Source organism: Schistocerca nitens, chromosome 8 (genome assembly GCF_023898315.1).
Source record: "Schistocerca nitens isolate TAMUIC-IGC-003100 chromosome 8, iqSchNite1.1, whole genome shotgun sequence".
Classification (NCBI taxonomy): domain Eukaryota; kingdom Metazoa; phylum Arthropoda; class Insecta; order Orthoptera; family Acrididae; genus Schistocerca; species Schistocerca nitens.
In genome coordinates, this window is record NC_064621.1 from 437,682,877 (window position 1) to 437,702,790 (window position 19,914).

General features: G+C 37.8%; 1 protein-coding gene across 1 annotated transcript in view; it reads right to left on the reverse strand.

The window, feature by feature from the left end:
* Nucleotides 1–19,914, reverse strand: part of LOC126199244 (putative neutral sphingomyelinase) — a 141,644-nt gene that overhangs the window by 18,342 nt on the left and 103,388 nt on the right. The window contains exon 6 of the mRNA XM_049936042.1: nt 12,521–12,653. Within this exon, the coding sequence (XP_049791999.1) occupies nt 12,521–12,653 (133 nt within the window). The remainder of the gene's footprint in view (nt 1–12,520; nt 12,654–19,914) is intronic.

The window sequence follows — 19,914 nt, forward strand, 5'->3', positions numbered from 1 at the left end:
AGAATTAGCAAAGTACATTGTAAACAATGTCTTTCAGAAAATTATTAAGTGGTTCTCTGTAAATGGGCTCACATTAAATTTTGATAAAACACAGTATATGCAGTTCAGTACAGTAAATGGCACAACATTATTAATAAATATAGAGCTTGAACAGAAGTCTGTAGCTAAGGTAGAATATTCCAAATTTTTGGATGAGTGCATTGATGAAAGATTGAATTGGAAGAAACACATTGATGATCTGTTGAAATGTTTGAGTTCAGCTACTTATGCTATCAGGGTTATTGCAAATTTTGGCAATAAACATATAAGTAAATTATCTTATTGTGCCTATTTTCATTCACTACTTTCATATGGCATCATATACGGGGGTAATTCATCATTAAGGACAAAAGTAATCATTGCACAAAAGCATGTAATCAGAATAACAGCTGCAGCCCAGCCAAGATCACCTTGCAGACATTTATTTAAAGAACTAGGGATATTCACAATAGCTTCACAATATGTATATTTACTTATGAAATTTAACAACGAAAACAATCCACCTTTGACAATAAAATGTAATTGGATGGACAAAAAAATCTACCTCACCATGTGGCGGCAGAACAATTCTCATCCGTCTGGTACATCTACCCTAACCTGCGGCTCTGGGTGACATTTCCAAAATCTACCCCTTTCCCTAGACCTCTCTAATCAATTTCTTTCACCCCTTTTCCTACACCTTCAAGCATTCAGCCTAAAGAAGGAGCCACTGACTCTGAAAGCTGCCTGATTATAACCTCCTTTTACGTGTGTGCTCTGCTGCCACTTGGCGAGTAGATTTTTTTTATCTATCCAATTACTTTTCAGCTATGAAATTTGTTATTTAACCCATCCCAATTCAAAAGCAATAGTAATGTGCATAGCTTTAACACTAGGAGAAAAGCTGATATTCACTACTTTGGGTTAAATCTTAACTTTGGCACAGAAAGGGGTGAATTATGCTGCCACAAAAATCTTTGGTCGCTCACCAAATTGCATCAAAAGTCTGACAGATACGTATTCATGAGCTATGGGACAAGTATTAATCTAATCTAATATGAAACAACTGTGTCATTGCATCACTGATTTTCGTCACAGTATTACATTAATTCTTTTCCATATTTCTTGAGAAAAACAGAAATATTGGTAATGAGCAAGGGCATTAATGATCTATGTAGTGTGGACACAAGATTGTTAATTTTAGGAATTTTGAAATATAACATTCTTAATTTTAAATCACCTGTCACAGTTTATTCTACAACACAATATTAATACTAATGAAAATTATGGATGTGACGCAGGACCCAAAACTGAATTTTGAAGTTAACACGTATAGGACTTCCGGGTCATCAATTTGCTCTAGAAAAATATTGACACATAATTACACTGCTACCTAAAATAAACTATGCAAAACAGTTTCTCATGAATAGCATAGTTAATGTTTTTTTCTTTTTTTTTTTAGTTTGAAACTCTTTCTCAATACTCTATTCACCACAGCAAATCGATATATACAGCCACCTGTACCTGTGTGAAGGAGGTAAAGGTAAACCTACATTCTCAGAGCTGTTCACTAGAGCATGCTGTGTCTCCAATAGTGAATATAACAATGCAGCTTGTGTGCACTGTCCAGTCTGTCAACATGCCTCACAGGGAAATTTCAAGCTTAGACTGTGCTTGCATTGTCACTTTACAGCAGGAAGGGTTATCAGCCAAACAGGTGTAAACCACAGCAACATCATTCAAACATTCAACCTCTATCATGAGAGACAAAACATTGAACATCTGTCTTTGCAATAGTCACTTGTGGCTAACTACACTAGCTAATGTCTGCTATCTAAATTTACATAAATTCTGCTATCTAAATTATCCTGAAGAGAATGCAACACAACACTGGGTTGCCTTTTTAGAAGTATCTGGGAGTGCTGTACCGATCTAGACAGTGCTGTGGTTGAAGAAGATGGGCAAGGGAACACCTGGAATTGAAACTGAATCAATATTGTTGGGTTTGTTTCATAGTCTAGGGCAGGATTTTCCTGATACGTGATGATTGTCTTCCAATTTCAAGGTCCCAGATGCCAGCGCATGTCTCAAGCATCCCATCATGATTCAACAGGGTGGTCAGTCATATTTAGGCCTGGAATCATGAACTGATGTTAAGATATCTCACTTTACTATCAAGGTCACTTTAAAGGCTGTGCAATACTGGGACAGGATCATTCATCTTATTTTCCAGCCCTAATGTGAACATTTAAGCAACATTTTTGTGTTTTGAAGCTTTAATGTGTGAGCATTTTGCACCACCTTCCTCCAGTAGGCAGGAATCCAATGAACTGAATAGACTCTGTATCTGCAGATATGAACCTGATACAGTGTGTCTGGGGTCATCTGAAATAAGCACTGCACTTGGAAGCCTCTTCACGCAGTGGATAATGCATGGGTTGGAGAACCACAGTACTGAATGTTACCCAGCAGTAGAATGGCTTCATGGATGTGCTACAATGGGCACTTTCAGACAGACTAGTTTTATTTTAGCTATTGCTTCTTATTATTTCATAATAAGGTTATCACTTTAGTTTCATCAGACTTATTATTTCATTTGCAGCTTCAACTGGGACAAGCATCACCTCAGCTAGCATGGGTGGTGGGTGGAGACATGGACGAGGTAGTGGAAAATGGTAAACAGTCTTGATGGAGGGGCTGGAAACAGGAGACAGGGCAAAAGCAGGTGGATGGCAAGGTGCACAAGGGAATTAATATGCAGGTACAATCCCCAGCTGTTAAACCCAGAATGTTTGAGGTTATAAGAGTGAGTGGTGCAATAGATTGTGAAGAAGAAGTTGAACTGGCTATTCATCTGGCTGGATGATTGCTTCATAGACATAATTACATAGAATGCTGTGTAGTGGCTGCAGCAAAGTTGGCAGACAAGACGTGAGTTTTCATAAGTGGCCCATCTCTGAACAGTAAGTGACAGTGACAGGTTAGGACAGGAGATGGTGGGCAGTTGTTGGATTTGCACATGAATGCCCCATGACCTCTGCAACAGTAATTTGTGAGTAAAATGGACACATGGGTGGCAAAGAATGTTAAGTATCTTGCATGGGTGTTGGAACACCTCTTTGGAAAATTCATGTGTGAAATACCTATCCTTGTTTCAAGGAATGGAATAATGTAGCCAGTTCAGAGTGCTACTGAGCAATGAATGGAATATCCCTTTGTGGCTCCTCATGAGAATGTGCAAGGAGATAAGGTTTGAGAGAGCTGCTTCTGGACATGATTTTTGAAGGAAATAGGGAGGCTCTTCTGTTTGTTACATAGAATAGTTGCTGTTTCTCTCTAAGCAGGTAATTTGCAGGAGGAGTGGCTAATGGCTTGTTAGAGGACTTGGTACCACAGTAGATAAATCCACTCCGAACCCTACACAAGAAGGCAAAGTCTTCTGTTCACACAATATTTTTCAATAGATAACATCTGTAGATACCCTGTAAGTCCTATAGATAACAAATATAATACAGATTTTACAGTTTATAAAAAATTACCTTCAATGTTGACTTATAACCACTCTTAGGAGTGCTAGTTCTGCAAGGTTCACAGGAGAGCTTCTGTAAAGTTTGGAAGGTAGGAGACGAGATACTGGCAGAAGTAAAGCTGTGAGTACCGGGCGTGAGTAGTGCTTCGGTAGCTCAGATGGTAGAGCACTTGCCCGCGAAAGGCAAAGGTCCCGAGTTCGAGTCTCGGTTGGGCGCACAGTTTTAATCTGCTAGGAAGTTTCATATCAGCGCACACTCCGCTGCAGAGTGAAAATCTCATTCTGGAATTAAATTTATCGTTTGGAACATTACGTCTCATCTGATAACTTAGGAGACAGAGACACTGAAATGCTTCCTAATTTTTGTCAGTTCTATCCCAAACAGAAAATAGCCACATTTGAAATCAGGAAATTGTGTCATAATTTTGAATTCAAAAGCTTAGTTGGCTCACAAAACAGTTCACACCAAAATTACTTTATTATTTTTAAATCCTAATAAGCAACATAAAACAGATGAAGCCTATTCACAGAAAAACACAAAACAGCAAAACACCTGCTTGACAATCAAACTGGAAAACATTCCCAAATCATATGAAGTATACTATTGTCAACACGATATAAAATCATATTCCCATAAATAATTACCACTGGTTACTGTAGGTGTTATTTTCAAACTATAGGTTCCACATTTTTCTAGCTTTTGTAACAGTATTAGTATGTGTAAAAAGCGTACATAGAAAAACCAGAATAACAACTCCAACCTGAACTTGAAGGTTTTACGTGGTCTTTGGCATATCAATGCAGACGACACACTTGTTGTCGGGGATACTCAAAAGCGGATGTATGTCAAAGGGTCACTCTATAAATTGATGTCATCACTCACATATATGAATGTTGTAACCAGTTGTGAAAGTGTACCAGAACATGCAATTAAACCATCTGGTGGAAAATGACATCATGGCCAAGACTGGAACTTCCTGGCAGATTAAAACTGTGTGCTGGACCGAGACTCGAACTCACGCCAAGACTATTTATTTAAAGGCAAACGTCAATTTAAACCTACTACCAGAAACTATTTTAACAAGCTTGCACAAGAAGAAGCAGCAGCTGTGGAGACACATCAGAACTTCAACAACATCAAAAAGCTAAGTACAATTAATTCAGCTATGCCTTCTTCGCTCTGTATAAATTTAAGTACTTTAGGTTGAGAATGAGTACCAAATCTGGTCATACTCAAAAAGGTATAAGAACAGGTGGATGAATTGATGTTAGAGGCTGTGTGTGTTAGAAACCCAAGTGCCATTCTTACTGTTAACTTTTGCTGAATGAAAACTTTATGAAAGGAGAGGTACACAGCAATCACTCGAAATCCCATCAGTTTTTATTACTCTTGCATATCTAGATTTTGCTATTAATAGCCATCTTCAGTGCATTTGAGTTACAATCAAACAAACTCATGGAAGTACTTGTCACGATATGATCTTAGTGGTGTATATATTTATAGCCGAAATCTAGATATGTAAGGGTAATGAAAACTAAGGGGAACGTGACTAATTGCTGCGTGCCTCTCCTTCCTTATAGTCTATGGTAGCTGTGCACAACAGTTCCTTACGGAATCAAAATTGGTAAACACTTTATACTTTAGGAGCACTGTCCCAGACGATTATTCCAAAAGACAATGGGGAATGACAACATTCAAAATAAAATAACTCTCTGACTCCATTCTAACTTCTTTCCCAGCTGAACTCCAGGTAAATTTACACTCAGTATTTCATTTCGTATCTTATTTGGTACCTGCAGGTCATTTTAGATGTTTGTAATTGCATAATACCAGGCGTGTTTTTTAAGTAAGTACCATTTTGAAATTAAAAAAAAGACATGCTAAGATATCTCAATAATTTTATTTTTACATGAAAGCCTGTACCTTAATCTATGCACTTATGCCATTACAGTCTGATTCTTCCTTGTTTACGTTGTGTACTCAGTGTTTAAGATGCCTCCGATAATCGTGAGTCCCGCTGACAGTGAATTACTGGCTGTTATAAGATTTCTTAGTGCTAAAGGCCTAAAAGCGGTCGATATTCATCGTGAGATCTGTGCAGTTTACCGAGAAAACATTATGAGTGATGGAATGGCAAGAAACTGGTACAACAATATGACAAGTGCCTCAATATTGATGGAAATTATGTAGAAAAGTAGATTAAGGCACAAGCTTTCATGTAAAAATAAAATTATTGAGATATCTTAGCACATCTTTCTTTAATTTCAAAACAGTACTTACTTAAAAAACACGCCTCGTATTAGTTTGAGTAATCAAATGCCATTCCCAAAGTGCTTTTTTTGTTTTTTGCCCCCCCCCCCCCCCCCCCGGTCTCACTCCCTTCCCAACCACTGCTTCCCTTTCATGTCCCTCGACTCTTATAACTGCCATCTGGTTTCTGTTCAAATTGTAAATAGCCTTTCGTTCCCTGTATTTTACCCCTGCCAGCTTCAGAATTTGAAAGAGAGTATTCCAGTAAACATTGTCTAAAGCTTTCTCTAAGTCTACAAATGCTAGAAACGTAGGTTTGCCTTTCCTTAATCTTTCTTCTAAGATAAGTTGTGGCATAATGGACACTATTCTTATGGAAGATGTAGATGTCCCAGAATTCACGAGTGATGAAGCCCATTTTCATCTGGATGGTTATGTTAAGGTGTAGAACTGTCGGTACTGGGCATTGGAGAACCGACATGAACTACACTAAAAACCTCTCCACAGCTCAAAAGTAAAGAAGTCGTGAGGTATCTCCAAGATAGGGATTGTTGGATATCACTTTTTGAAGAGGGAGGAAACAAAGTTACTGTGAAATCAGCATGTAACATCAAAATGTTAAACAACGTCCTTCATACAAAACTTGAAAGGCATTGAATGAAATGAGAGGAATGTAATTTCAACATCAAGAATGTACATGAACAATTGATGACCTCAGATTTTCATTCATCAGGAAATTGAAGCTCTAACAAATGAAATGTTGGAGAGAGCTACACATTAACTTTCAGGGGAGGATCCAAATTTGTGTCTGGCATGGGCGTCATCTTGACAATGTTATTTTCCAAACCTATTAAGGTATGTATATTTCAAAAATGCAGTAAAAGTACTATTAGTGACACAAGATTAAAAAAAAAAATAGCGAAAAACATGCATTTCCTCTGCTCCATTCTTTCTATCTTTCAAATTAACAGCTTAAGTTCACAAAATCAAGACTAGCAATAAGAACAGTCTATATAATGACTCATTTCAATAACTTACAAGTAACCAAAAACAGTTTGGCTCCTAATAAAGGACAATAACACAAGTTTTGTATAGTGCCTGACTTCGACAATTGTTCCATGCAGTAGTGCAATCTGCATAATCAAGTAAGGAAGCACTGCACACTATTTTCTTTTCATGACACAGGGCTACAACACTCACTCGTACACATATATTTACATGTTTGCCATAAGCTTAGTATTAGTTTAAAAATAAAAAAAATGTTTAACTTATCCTACATCCTTCAAGATCATTTCACTTAAGGTCTGTGGAAGGAATTTTGGAATATAAGTTCTTTCATAAATATGAACTGCATATTTTTGTTTTACGACATGCTCCGCATCCTCGAGGTTCTCTTTACAAGGGCTACATGGAACAAATAGCGTATCTACCACATTTAATCAATTATAAGATGACTTTTTCCCAAATTAATCATTTGAATAATAATGAGTTGTCTTACATTCACAGACTGAACTATTGCTGTTGATGTCAATATTTGTATATTATGTAATAGATTAATATAGGAGTTGTCTCATAGTTACAGATGACATTTTGGCAACTGAGGTCACCTGCATATTTATTTTGGAAAATTTGGGAATGGTTGGAGGGGGGGGGGAGGGGGGGGGGCTGAGACACCAGCTTGGTTGATAACTAGGACAAATGTACAGAGGCACGAAGGGACTAGTGAGTGAGCAGCAAATTTTGTCGTGCTGCCAATCGTGGCAATGTGCACTATGTACATTGGGTTTTTGTGAACATCTACAGGGTGTATACGTGGACAAGAAAAAAAAAATTCCAGGATTTCCCGGTTAAAAATACTCTTTCTCCCGGGTGAAAACAATTTTTCCGTGTTAAGTGACAGTATATTTTCCCTGCAAAACTTATCAATCGTTTGAATGGTTATGGGTTTATCCACGGGCATTGAATTTCCTGGCACTTTCGAGAACGAAACTCAGGGAGAAAGACACATTTTGGAAATATCTATGATGTGCAGCAACATGTATGCTGCGTATTTTTGTATTACAAAAGTATACATTGGAATTCCATCAAACACCGCATGTTACTTTCCGAATCATTGAAATCGAGATTGCGATGCGCGTTTGTAAGCCAGTCATAGCTCATGTCACGTGATCTCGCCAGGCAATGACAGCGGATATTCAGAGCATAGGACACGTGATGTAGTCAGGCGACAGCAACGTCACTATTAAGTAGCATGAACACACAAACAGGGCAAGTTAATAGTTTAAATTAATATACATAGTGTTGCTACAAGAAAAGAAAAGTGTTCACATATAATATTGGTCTCTAAGGTTAATAAGCTACAAGAGAAACTAAACTTTCGCATATAATGTTGATCTTTTTTGCGCGTGTTACACTTTAAGATATATCACACAAATGTGCCAGTAAAATTTTTAATAATGACATAAATGTCTGATCTTCAGGGTTCGAAATTCTTCTAAATGGCTCGTCATCAAAGAGTTGATTTTTAAATAAGAGTCAAACGCTCTGTAATTTAAGAAATTCATGGTACATTTTCGCACATAGTTCAGCTTATGTAAAAGGATATTCACTTTGAAAGTAACACCACCATTCGCAATATTTTCCCACAACCTGTTAGAAATATGTCCGTTTCAGCAGTTGCCAGAGAGCACAGATAACGGGCGACACCGCACTTGCACAGCTACCATGACATAGGAAGCCCGTATGTATAAAACATTGAAAGATCATACATTATGTCATAAAAGAAACAAGACATCAGAGGATACTCCAAGAACATCGGAATTTCGTGAACCATACCAAAATGTGAACATTTAAAGTGCATACTTAAATTGCACATTCGTATGTCCAGATTCCCAATGAAGTAGACCTCGGCCCGATATTAAGCTTTTCAGTGTGGGTTTCAGGATGTAAATTTTCTTGGAGCACCAGTACTGTATTATATCATGTTTGGTTCTTTATTATGGCATAGTGGCATACGTGCTAGAAGATGAAAACGTGCACTTGAAATGCAGCGAACAGTTGAGACTAGCCAGTACTGTGAAATTACACATTTCGTTTCAAATACATTGACTGCCTCAGCCGAAAAGGTTAATAAAACTCAAATTTCTTTAGCAAACAGACAAAAATAACTTCATTGTTCTGCAAGGTGATTAATGCTTGACTGTCAGAAAGTGGAAATAAAATAAAATCTGAAACTAATAACATATTTTAGTCTTCCGTAATTATGTGAATGTATTTTAATTCACTTGATAGCGCCCGGCCACAGATACCCGTTTTGTTTTCATTTGAAATGAGAGTAAACTAAAGGGAAACACCAAAATCACGGGTCATGTGGAGACTACCCACTATAACTCAGACTGCTCTGCGCATCAGCCCCAGATCTACGATATTTGCTAACCGGGTCAATAGTAAAAAAAAAAAAAATAATAATAAATAAAAAAAAATAAAAAAAATAAAAATAAAAAAAAACGAATTTTCAAAAATATGTTCATCTTGTAGCGCACATCTTCCTGTAAAGTCTGAAACATAAAACATATGTGTTTGAGGAAATGTAAGACACATTGTTTGGTCTTAAGTGAGCCGAAGTGGAGTGCCACGCCTCTTCAAACAGCATTCTTCTATTGCACGTCACTGTATTTCGCTCTGTGGTATTGAAACGTGTATATTTTGTAATGGATGCCATCAAACTATATTCAGGACAGTGGAAATTTGAAATGTACCGTAGTGCCTCTCCTGCTGCTAGTCAGCCGGTTTGACAGCCTGCCCCTCTTCTTTTTTCTTTTTTTTTTAACAGCGAATTGGATTATTTGTAATCGGGAGAACAAGAACTCTTCAGAAAATTTGCACTCTTTATTGCCTATTAGCTAATAAATTGCTGTTTTGTGTGACATAACATTAAATATAGGACACACAGAACCAATAAAGACAAGCATGAAAGCACACAATTCTTCAATCTTAGTTCCTATAATTTTTTTTCTCTCTAATCTTGCTACAGCTTTACATGGTGTGCCTTCCTTTCGCGAAAGAATCTATTACCTCATCAAAGTTCGACAAACGTTTCGCTACATGAAAAATTGAAATGTCGTTATCTAATACTGAAAGAGCTGTTGATACAAATAATACCCAAGACTGGTTTCGTTTCTCGATCTGATTACGTCTATTTTGTCAATGTCTGTTCGATCAAACAAAATAGGCCTTTCTAATATTGCAGCAATTTTGTAACACACACCAAATAAACGAGGTTGTTTTGGCATAAATGGTCATTTTTATAACACGACAGAATATAATTCACTAAGTACCAATATCAAATACCTATTAGGCCTACTACAAGCAAAAAGCTTTATGTTAGGAAATAGTTTCATATTTCATTCACATGCACCAGTTTCTCAAGCATGAGATCGAAAAGTAGTATTACGAAATTTTTATATAAATTTGGAATAGTCTTATTCTTCCATAATTTGTGTGATGTCCCCGTTTCTTCTCGTTTCCACTTCTAACAAACGACCTTGTCATCACCAATTCTGTAGCTATTCCTGCCATTGTCAAAATTTGTTCACCAATTAACTTCACTAACCCTGCCAGGATCACAGGTTTAGTTATCCCGTGATTATTCTCCAGTTAGGCATTGTTACATGTTCGTACAACACTTTTTCTGCGTTACTTCCAGTACAGAACTTAGGTGGCTGCTAGCCGGGGACTGTACAACTGGTCCTTACTAATATAGCACTCTGGCCAAAAATTTTCTGTCAAAATTTCATTTTCTTGTATACACCGAGAAGATAATCCGTAATCTTTCTCACCTGTTATTCCTGTTAGTCGTTTATTTCCATTCTGGTAGTCTGAATCTATGGATTTCGCTAGTAATTGTAACAATGCTGATCATTTGCAAACCCACTCAACCACATAATCAGACGGCGATTGGCATTCATCCATTTGGCTTTACTCCACTCAGCTCGTATGGCCCTGTCTCCTTTTGTCTGCGGAAAGTTTATTTCTAGATGCGACAAGGATTCTCCTGATAGGGACATCACATACACTATGCACGCATTCAAAAATAAACTTATGATCCATTCAGAAATCAACTTAAAATGTGTTTAAAAATGTTCAAAAACCAACAGGGATGTGTTTCAAAATCATATGAATACTCGTTAGACCAACGTGCGCTGGATGCTAAGCGCTTTGTGAAACAAGCTTTTTTTCCTCAAGAATATGAATTTGGTGCCCCCTTTTCCCGGTAGCATCTAACTGCTTGCTGTGACTGATTGCACAGCCAACAGCCACATTACTGTAGCCAGAAGCGGGAGAATCTACTGCTCAAACGCGACTCAACTGCGTGTGCGCATGAGCCCACTCGTAACTGCTAACACGAATCTAATGTAAACAGTTGTGACTTCATGCTCATCGGAGGCAATTTGTTGTTATGAAGCATTGCATAGTCTTTCTAAAGCATTTGACACATTTTGCTGTTGGCAGACGCTTGCATGAGCACTGTGTGTCATCGTATATGGCACATTTCCTTTGCAAATTTACATTATTTTCGTTTTTTTCTCTCGTTTATGTTTTATTGCTGAAGTGTTATTCTGCAGTAGCGGGATACAGTAATATCCTTTGTTAGAGCATAGGTTCTTACCACTCAAAATTACAAAAATTTAACAGAAAACTAAAACACTGAAAATTCCCGAAATTTTAAAAAATTCCTGGTTTTTTCCCAGATGAAAAAATTCCGTGGTTTTTCCCAGATCTCCCGGTTGTCCCGGGTCATATACACCCTGATCTACAACATGTAAACAGCGGTTCGTCTGAATCCATTTGTAGTCAGGATTGAACTGACTTTAAAATTGCATAAATACTCAACAATAGTATGTATTTCTGCAGGAGACAGTAGAAGTCTATATAGGGACCAGTGACACTCTTATGTGTGTCACGCAGTAATGTTGTCAACACTTACCATGAGGTATTATGGGAATGAAAGTGTGTGATGGGAATGAAAGTGTCTATGTCAGCTGCTGGTTATAAGCAACCAATGAGAGAACATTGGACAGATGTTTGGAAGCACGAGATGAAGGAATATTGTCACTTTCTCACATCAATATAGATGTGAAATCCATTATGCACTAGGATAAAACAGTGTTTTCAGATCCCACCGTAACAACCACCTCAGAAGCTGCAACATATTCATAATAAATAGACAAATATTTGTGACAACCAACATTATAAATTTCACTGATGCCCATTTCATTTAGATAGAGGTAAGCTGTGCTATTAGATCCCACCATAACCTCCAGCTTGGATATTGCAACATATTCTGAAATTATCAACCCACTGGCTATGTGAAACTGATGCCTTGCCAACCTGTGAGCAGTAGAGAAAAACTGCCATGAGTGGCATTGGCCATGAGTCTAGACTTGAGCCAAAAATAGTGATACCATAGACAACTGTCTTAGATAGTAAGCAAAACAGGAAATGAAGGTAAAAATTAATGGACACCATGTAGACACTCAATAAATGGCCTAAGTTTAGAACAGATATAACATTCTTCTTTTACTTCTTTTACTTTATATCACTAAAACAGATTAGCTGTAATATATTAAAAATAAAGTTCTTTCAAGGCACTTCTTAAAAAACAGGGAGGGGGCGTCGTCTTATACTCGGGTAAATACAGTACTCTAATCTAATGCACTTGCCGATTTGTGGTTGAGCTTCAGGAGACATTACAGATAGCTCCAGTGTTGCTAGGACTGCATCATGATCAGAGTAACTGAAACTGTGTTGTGGAACACGATCCGGTAATGGATGCTTGTACTGAACACGCTCAACCTGCAAGAAAAGAAATACTAAGTAAGTAAACAAGTTATATCATCTCATAAGATCTGTAATGGTCATGAAAGTCATTTGTCTAACAGTTGCTTTTTCTTTGATATACTGTGTGGTCACTTCATTTTATAGGATCAAATCTCTTATGGTTAAAACAAGGGTGGAGGGAGGATCTGCTGAGGATGTAATAATACATCTCAATGGCCAAATAAATAAATGCTGAAGAAATTTTGCTTCCCAAGTGACGGCAAACAAGCAAAAACAAATGGAGTTACAAATACTACTGTTTAGAATATGAGGTTCTTTGAACTGAGAAATGTCAGAAGAAACTGTACTATTTGTGGAATTTTATTTTCACAGGCAGTTTCTCTCTTGCCCAGTCCTATTGTGTCTTCTATAGTCACTTGGTTAGTTGATTCATATCCTATCTTGATTTGATAGCAGTTTAAGTTTGGAGATTCTGTTCTTTATAGACTGTAGAATCAAGTCCCTTTGAAAGAGGTGTCAGTTAAGTGTCTTACTAATGGTCACGGTGAAATCATACACTGCTGCTCACTATTTTCATTCAACCCTGACATATTTCATGCTCTAATGTCTATTTTTAGGTGACTTTGTTTCCATTAACACAGCTGTGTTGCATGAATAGTTTCTACTAAAGCAATAACTGCATTTCCTAAAGGAGTCCAGTGATTTTGCCCTTTCAGCCCAATAAATTATCTTTTATGTATAATTTTTTAAAATATTTTTGGTTGCTATAAAAGTACCGAAGAGCTTAGCAATGCCTCTTGGTCCTAGCTTTTTTGAAAGAAAAACTCCGATATTCATCCCCTGATGGTAGAGAGGCGGGTAATACTTGCTCAGCAAGTGGATGACATATACAGGGATTGAGTAACTCCTCTCCTGAGAACAGGAGGTACCCTTCTACCAATGGCCAAAGGCCTCAGAGTACAGATGAGCGGGTACAAAGCAGTGCACACTTTTGTCCTTGGCACAGGAAACTGCTGCAAAAGGCACATGAGGTATCCAGCAGAACTGGATGGTTAAATTATACAGATGTAAGATTATCATTCAGGTCTCCAGACAGGGACAAATGCAGAAAGAAAAAAAGTACAAGACAGGGACAAATGCAGAAAGAAAACAAGTACAATTTCCAAACAATGGGAATGGCTACATGGAACGTTACTTCTCTTCTGCTGTGTAGCAAAATAGAAAAATCTGAAATTAGAAATGAAATGAATGAGTACTGATGTAGTAGGAGTTCCAGAAATGAAATGATCAAATACTGGTGATTTCTGCATAGATACAGTCATACACAGTGGAATAGCAAAAGACAAGCCTAGGACTGTAGCAATCAGAAATATTCTCAATAGACAAGTGAGACCTAGATTAATTCTTGTTAAGAGTTGAGATACGACCATGAGACACAAACACAATTCAGTAAAATTATATGCCAGCAACTGGACACGAATAAGAAGAAATGATGAATTAGAAGAGATTATTGGGAGAATCAATGGAAATGAAAACTTTATTTTACTGGGTGACATGAATGCTATGGTTGGAAAGAGAGGTAGTCAGAAAATTTGGAAAGGAGTCAAGGAATAAAAGGGGAAACAGTCTCATGATATTTTGCCAAAGACATAAACTTTCCATTACAAAAAATCTTTCCTAACCATTACCCATAAAGAAGTTTTAGGTGGAAAACAATACCAGATCACATCACAACTGTTAAACAAAGATATAGAAATAGGTACAGATAATGTGATGTGGGTAGTGACAACATACTAATAATGATGAAAAGCATGCTAAAATTGAAGAAAATCATGAAGGTCGACAGATATAAATGGGATTTCACAAAATGTAAAAACAAAACACTGAAATTGTATGAAAAGTCAACAGACAATAAAACAAATGCAGGAGACAGTAATGACACCCAAGAAAGTTGGAGAGGTCAATCATAACTGGTACCTTAGAAGAGACAAGTGAAATAGCAGACAAGGGAAACAAAGACAAATAAAAAGGTTGGATTACCACTGATCTTTTCAATATGACAGAACAAAGTAGGACACTAGAGATCTCAAACAATGAGGAAGACCAACAGAAGTACAAAAGCTTGAAAAATTATATCAACAGAGGGGCAAGACAACCAAGAGAAAAATATGTCGAGCGCATCTTCTTGGCAGCAGAAGATAATATGCAGATAGGATACATGAACTTTTAAAATCTTTATTTTCAGACAGAAGCAATGGAGGTAGAACAGTTATGGATGCAAATGGCATTATATTGGACAACATTACAAGAAAATGGAAACAGTAGGGCCCTCACAGACTATAATGAAACCATACAGAGAAGAAAATCTTTCTGAAGGGATTATTAAAAAAGAAGAAGAAGATGCAGACAGCATTGATAGATGTTATCTTAAAAGCAGAATTTGAACTACTTTTGAAAAAGCTGAATACAGGGCATCTTACTGGGTGCCTAAAAACTTTTGTGTCATATTGAAACAGGTGATAGTGGGTCCAAAACCGATTATATTTTGATAGGGAACCAATGGTCAGAAATGCATATTTATTGTTATGGACATACACAGTGTACACTGCATAACAGTGTAGCTCATAATAATTGTTCAATGTGACAACTGCCGGTCTCAACGCATGCATGGCAACGGGATATGAAGTTCTCGCTCTATGATCTCTGGTATCTGTTGTCTACGATCTCTGGTATCTGTTGTACCAGGTGACAGGCAGCTTGGACACTAGCAGAAGGTCTTCATCTGTTTCTATAGGTGTTTCACATGCCAATGTCTTGACATAATCCCCAAAATCCTGAGGTGTGAGATCCAACAACCATGCTCGCCATGGGACAGGACTTCCCCACACAATCCAACAATAAGGGCATGTGTTGTTCAGGTGCTCGTGGAGATTAATATCGAAGTGGGCTGGTGCATAATTGTGTTTAAGTCACATTCTTCTGTGGATAACATGGGGTACATTCTCCATGAACTGAAGCAGCACATCTAGCAGGAACACCAGGTAATGTGGACCAGACAAATGGAGAAGCGGCAAATAATTTCCTATTAGGTGAACTTGGACAATACCTGTTGCTGGTGGCCACCGATGTGGGTGGCATGGGGATTGTCCTCACCCCAGAAATAGCTGTTGTGCCCATTGAAAACACTGTCATGGGTGAATGAGGCCTCATCTGTGAACATTGCAAACTGTACGAAGTTCAGCAGTACAGCACTGTGTTGGATAATCCACTGATAAAAATGAATGTGAGGCTCAAAATCCATTGGTCCCAGAGCTTGCAAACGTTCTTTATGATAGGGGTGTAACACCTGTGCACTAGTACTCCCCATGCTATATCCTTCGAAGTGTGTGTTTCATGGGCAAGTTAATGGCTACTTATTGCTGGGTGGTTGGCCACATGATCCAGCGCCATCTCCTCAAAGTATGATGCTCACACGTCTTTGCTGGGAACCTTGGCCAGCTCTCTGTGGCATAAATGACTGTATCTCTCATAAGTTGGCATCCACAGAGATAAACTTCTTCCAATTAGGAAGACGTTTGTTGGGAAAGCATTCTCTGTACATTTGTGCTGTTTTACAGGCACTACATCCAGCCACACCGTACATTAAATGCATGTCTGCCAACCCTCGTGACATATAACATTCCTTCTTTGACTAAGCATCATTTACTGTACACAGTAACACACATCACCACGGGCACATCACAAGCTGTCTGGTGCAATGTACAACTGACACCAGGGATAGTGGTGTGCATGCAGCATAGGTTAATGCACCGGCATGATGCATGTAGCTGTCACATGGCACACATGCTAAAAGCTAAGTTGTGGACAGTATGTCTGCCTGGTGAACACAGGTGTACACTGTTTATCACCCATTGCCTGTTCCAGTGTACAACAGGCACCCAGGATCTTTGCCAGAGTGCGGCATAAATGCATGTGCCTTTGCAATACATGCATTGAGCCTGATGGTCATTGCACCAGAGTGCGGCAGAAATGCATGTGCCGTTGCAATACATGTACTGAGCTTGGTGACTGTTGCTTCAAACAGTTACTATGAGCTACAATATTTTTGTATGGTGTATGCTTTGTATGTTCATAACACAATAAATATACATTTTCAACCACTGGTTCCCTGTCTCAACATAATTGGTTGTGGACCCACTATCACGTGTTTCAGTTTGACTCTAAAGCTTTGAGATACCTGTATAAAACCCCCGGTATAGAAAATATTCCTGCTGAACTTCAAAAGCAGGAGGAACAGAAATAAAAGGTTAGTGATATATTCTTCTGTGTAACTTATATGAACAAAGGAAAATGGCAATGGATTATGTATGAAATTTTGGAATTCTCATCCTTAAAAAGACTACACTTAAATATATGTAAATTACTGGATGCTTAGTCTAGTGCTGCAAGCATGAAAAATAGTATCCAATACTGTCCTCAATTGAATGCAACACAAAATGTGAAATAAGGGAAAGGCAACCACTCACTTACAGCAGACTGATGCATAGCACACAGACAGGTGTAGCAGATAAAAGTACCTTTGCCTTTCCCTTATTTTACATACTGTTCCATCCAGGAATTTCCATTATTGGAATGCAACACAAAATTGAAGCCATACCTCAGAAGATCAGTTTGTCTTACGAAAGGGCCAACGAACCAGAGAAGGAAGATTAGTATCAAGATTGTTTATAAAGAAATGGATGGAAAGGTATTTAACAACATACAGAGCATTTGTAGCTATCCAGAACATGTTTGGTATTGTAAAATGGGAAAAAAATGTATAAGGTACTGGAGCAGGGAAAGGCGTTCAGTACAAGAAGCTAGCAATACTTGGCAAAAGAATCAATATGCTGATACATTGCTGTTTTAACTGAAAATGAAATAGTGAAAGTGAAGAAGACCATGAAGTCGTGTTAAATAACATGGATAAAATTATGGGAAAAGAAAATAACATGAAAATAAACAAGTCTGAAACAAATGTGATGGTCTGTGACAGAGGAGGGGAAGCCAATGTCCGAGTATACATATGTGACAAGGAAATGCAACATGTTGATTCATTTATTTATTTAGAAAGCAAGACTGATAGAAGTGAAAAAGAAGTAAGATGCAGAACTGCTCCAGGAAAAAAAAATGATCTTTCAATAAAAATAAAACAGAATTAACCTCAGAAAATAAAGCCTACAAATCATGAAAGGTTTCTGAAAGCATATGTTTGGAGAGTAGCAGTGTATGGGTGTGTGACATGGGGACTGTGGAAAGGAAAAGATTGAATTCTTTTGAGATATGGCAGTACAGGTGCATCCTGAAAATGAAATGGGCTCATGAGACCACAAAAGATGGTCCCTTAAAATAGACGGACAGATGATGATGTGATGATGTTAGATGATGTGATGATGTTGGATGTGGTGCACTCAACGGATGGTCGTCAGCACCCTAATGAAGTGTCAGGATACTATTCGCTTGGGGAGGAGAGGAACCTCCCCTCCACAGCACATTATGTATAAGGGCTGTCAGTTCACAGAATTATAAAACCTGAGTTGCACTGGTGTTAGTGTCGGCAAGGCTGAAGGGTAAATCTGCAGTCAAAGTGAGCAGCACCATTGTGTCAGTATATAAAATACTCATAGCCAAAACATACTAATTGGAAGTGGCACACCAAAAACTTCACAAACTTCCCACCGGAGTTTGAGTGATCACAGCTTGTTGTTCGCTACTCCCAAACATTTGGTATCCCAGTGAAGCGTGATTCCTCTGTCAAGCAATGAGATGACAGCGTGCAAGGGAATGATGGATCAATAACTAACACTATCCTTACAAGCTTGTTTGGCTGCTTTTGTCGACTGTCACATTCCTGTGCCATAATTTGTACAAGTATGCAGCAAAAGACCCTCCTTGCCTCCTGTTGGATATGCTGTAAGGTATCATAGGAGATCTGAATCAATTGGTTTACTGGATGCATACAGTGGACCACTTACAGTGCACTGAGCGAGTCAGAGCAGAAAAGAAACGTTCTGCTGTGACACTTTTGAAGGCAATCACCTTCCATCATAACGATATATAAATCCACATCATAATTTGTAAAGTATTCCAGTAGGCGTACTTGGAAAACCATATCAGGGAAAACTTTTAACAACCAATTGCATTACCTCAATGGGAGCCAACCATAGAGGCTAAAACGTCATCCAAAATTGTACTGAATGCTTTCTAAGAAAATTATTTTGAACAATTAGTTCAGGATCCCACCCAAAGTGTAAATGGTTGAGAAAACACACTTGACCTATTAGCAACAAACAGGAAATAGGGACCACCATGACAGATACAGGTATTAGTGACCACAAGATTGCTGTAGCAAGACTGAATACTGTAACATTCAAACCCACCAAAAATGAATGCAAAATACATCTATTTAAGAAAGCCAATAAAATTCGCTTGACATTATCTTAAGACACAGCCTCCACTTCAAGTCTTATCCTACAGTAGTTCCACACTACTAAAACTACTCAAAATTACTAAGAAATATTTTTTTTAAAAATCAAGAAACATGCATATAATGTCAGAAATCAGAAATTCCAACAACAGACGTAAGGCTATATGGAATGCAGTGAAACGGAAGACAGGTCAACTAGCCACAAAACAGCATAACTTCATTACTGAACAGAATGGATGGGCTATGATGAGTCACAGGTGGCACATGTATTTAATAATAATTTCTTAAATACAGTGTAAAATATAGGGACAAACAGTTTAAAAAAAAAAATCACAGCAGTATTTTGAAAATGTAACTCTCGTACAATTCAAGAATATGAATGTCTCACCAGTTTCTCCTTCTGAAATTAAGTAAATTATAAGTTCTCTCAAAAATAAAAGTTCATTTAGTTTTGATGGTGTTTCCAATAGCGTACTAAAGATCTGTTCCCACATAATAAGCCCAGTCTTATTTAAAATATAACTCAAGGCATCCTTCCAGAGAGACTGAAATATGCCACTGTCAAACCCTATTTAAGAAAGGTGATAGGAGATATGTCAATAGTCATTGACCTGTTTCACTGCTGACATCATTTTCCAACATTTTTGAGAAGGTGATGTATTCTAGAATAGTATCTCACCTTAGCAACAATAATATCCTCAGCAAACCACAGCTCAGGTTTCAGAAAAGTTGCTCTACCGAGATGCCATTTGCATGTTCACTCAGAAAATTTTAAAAGCATTAAATTATAAAACACCACCTGTTGGTATT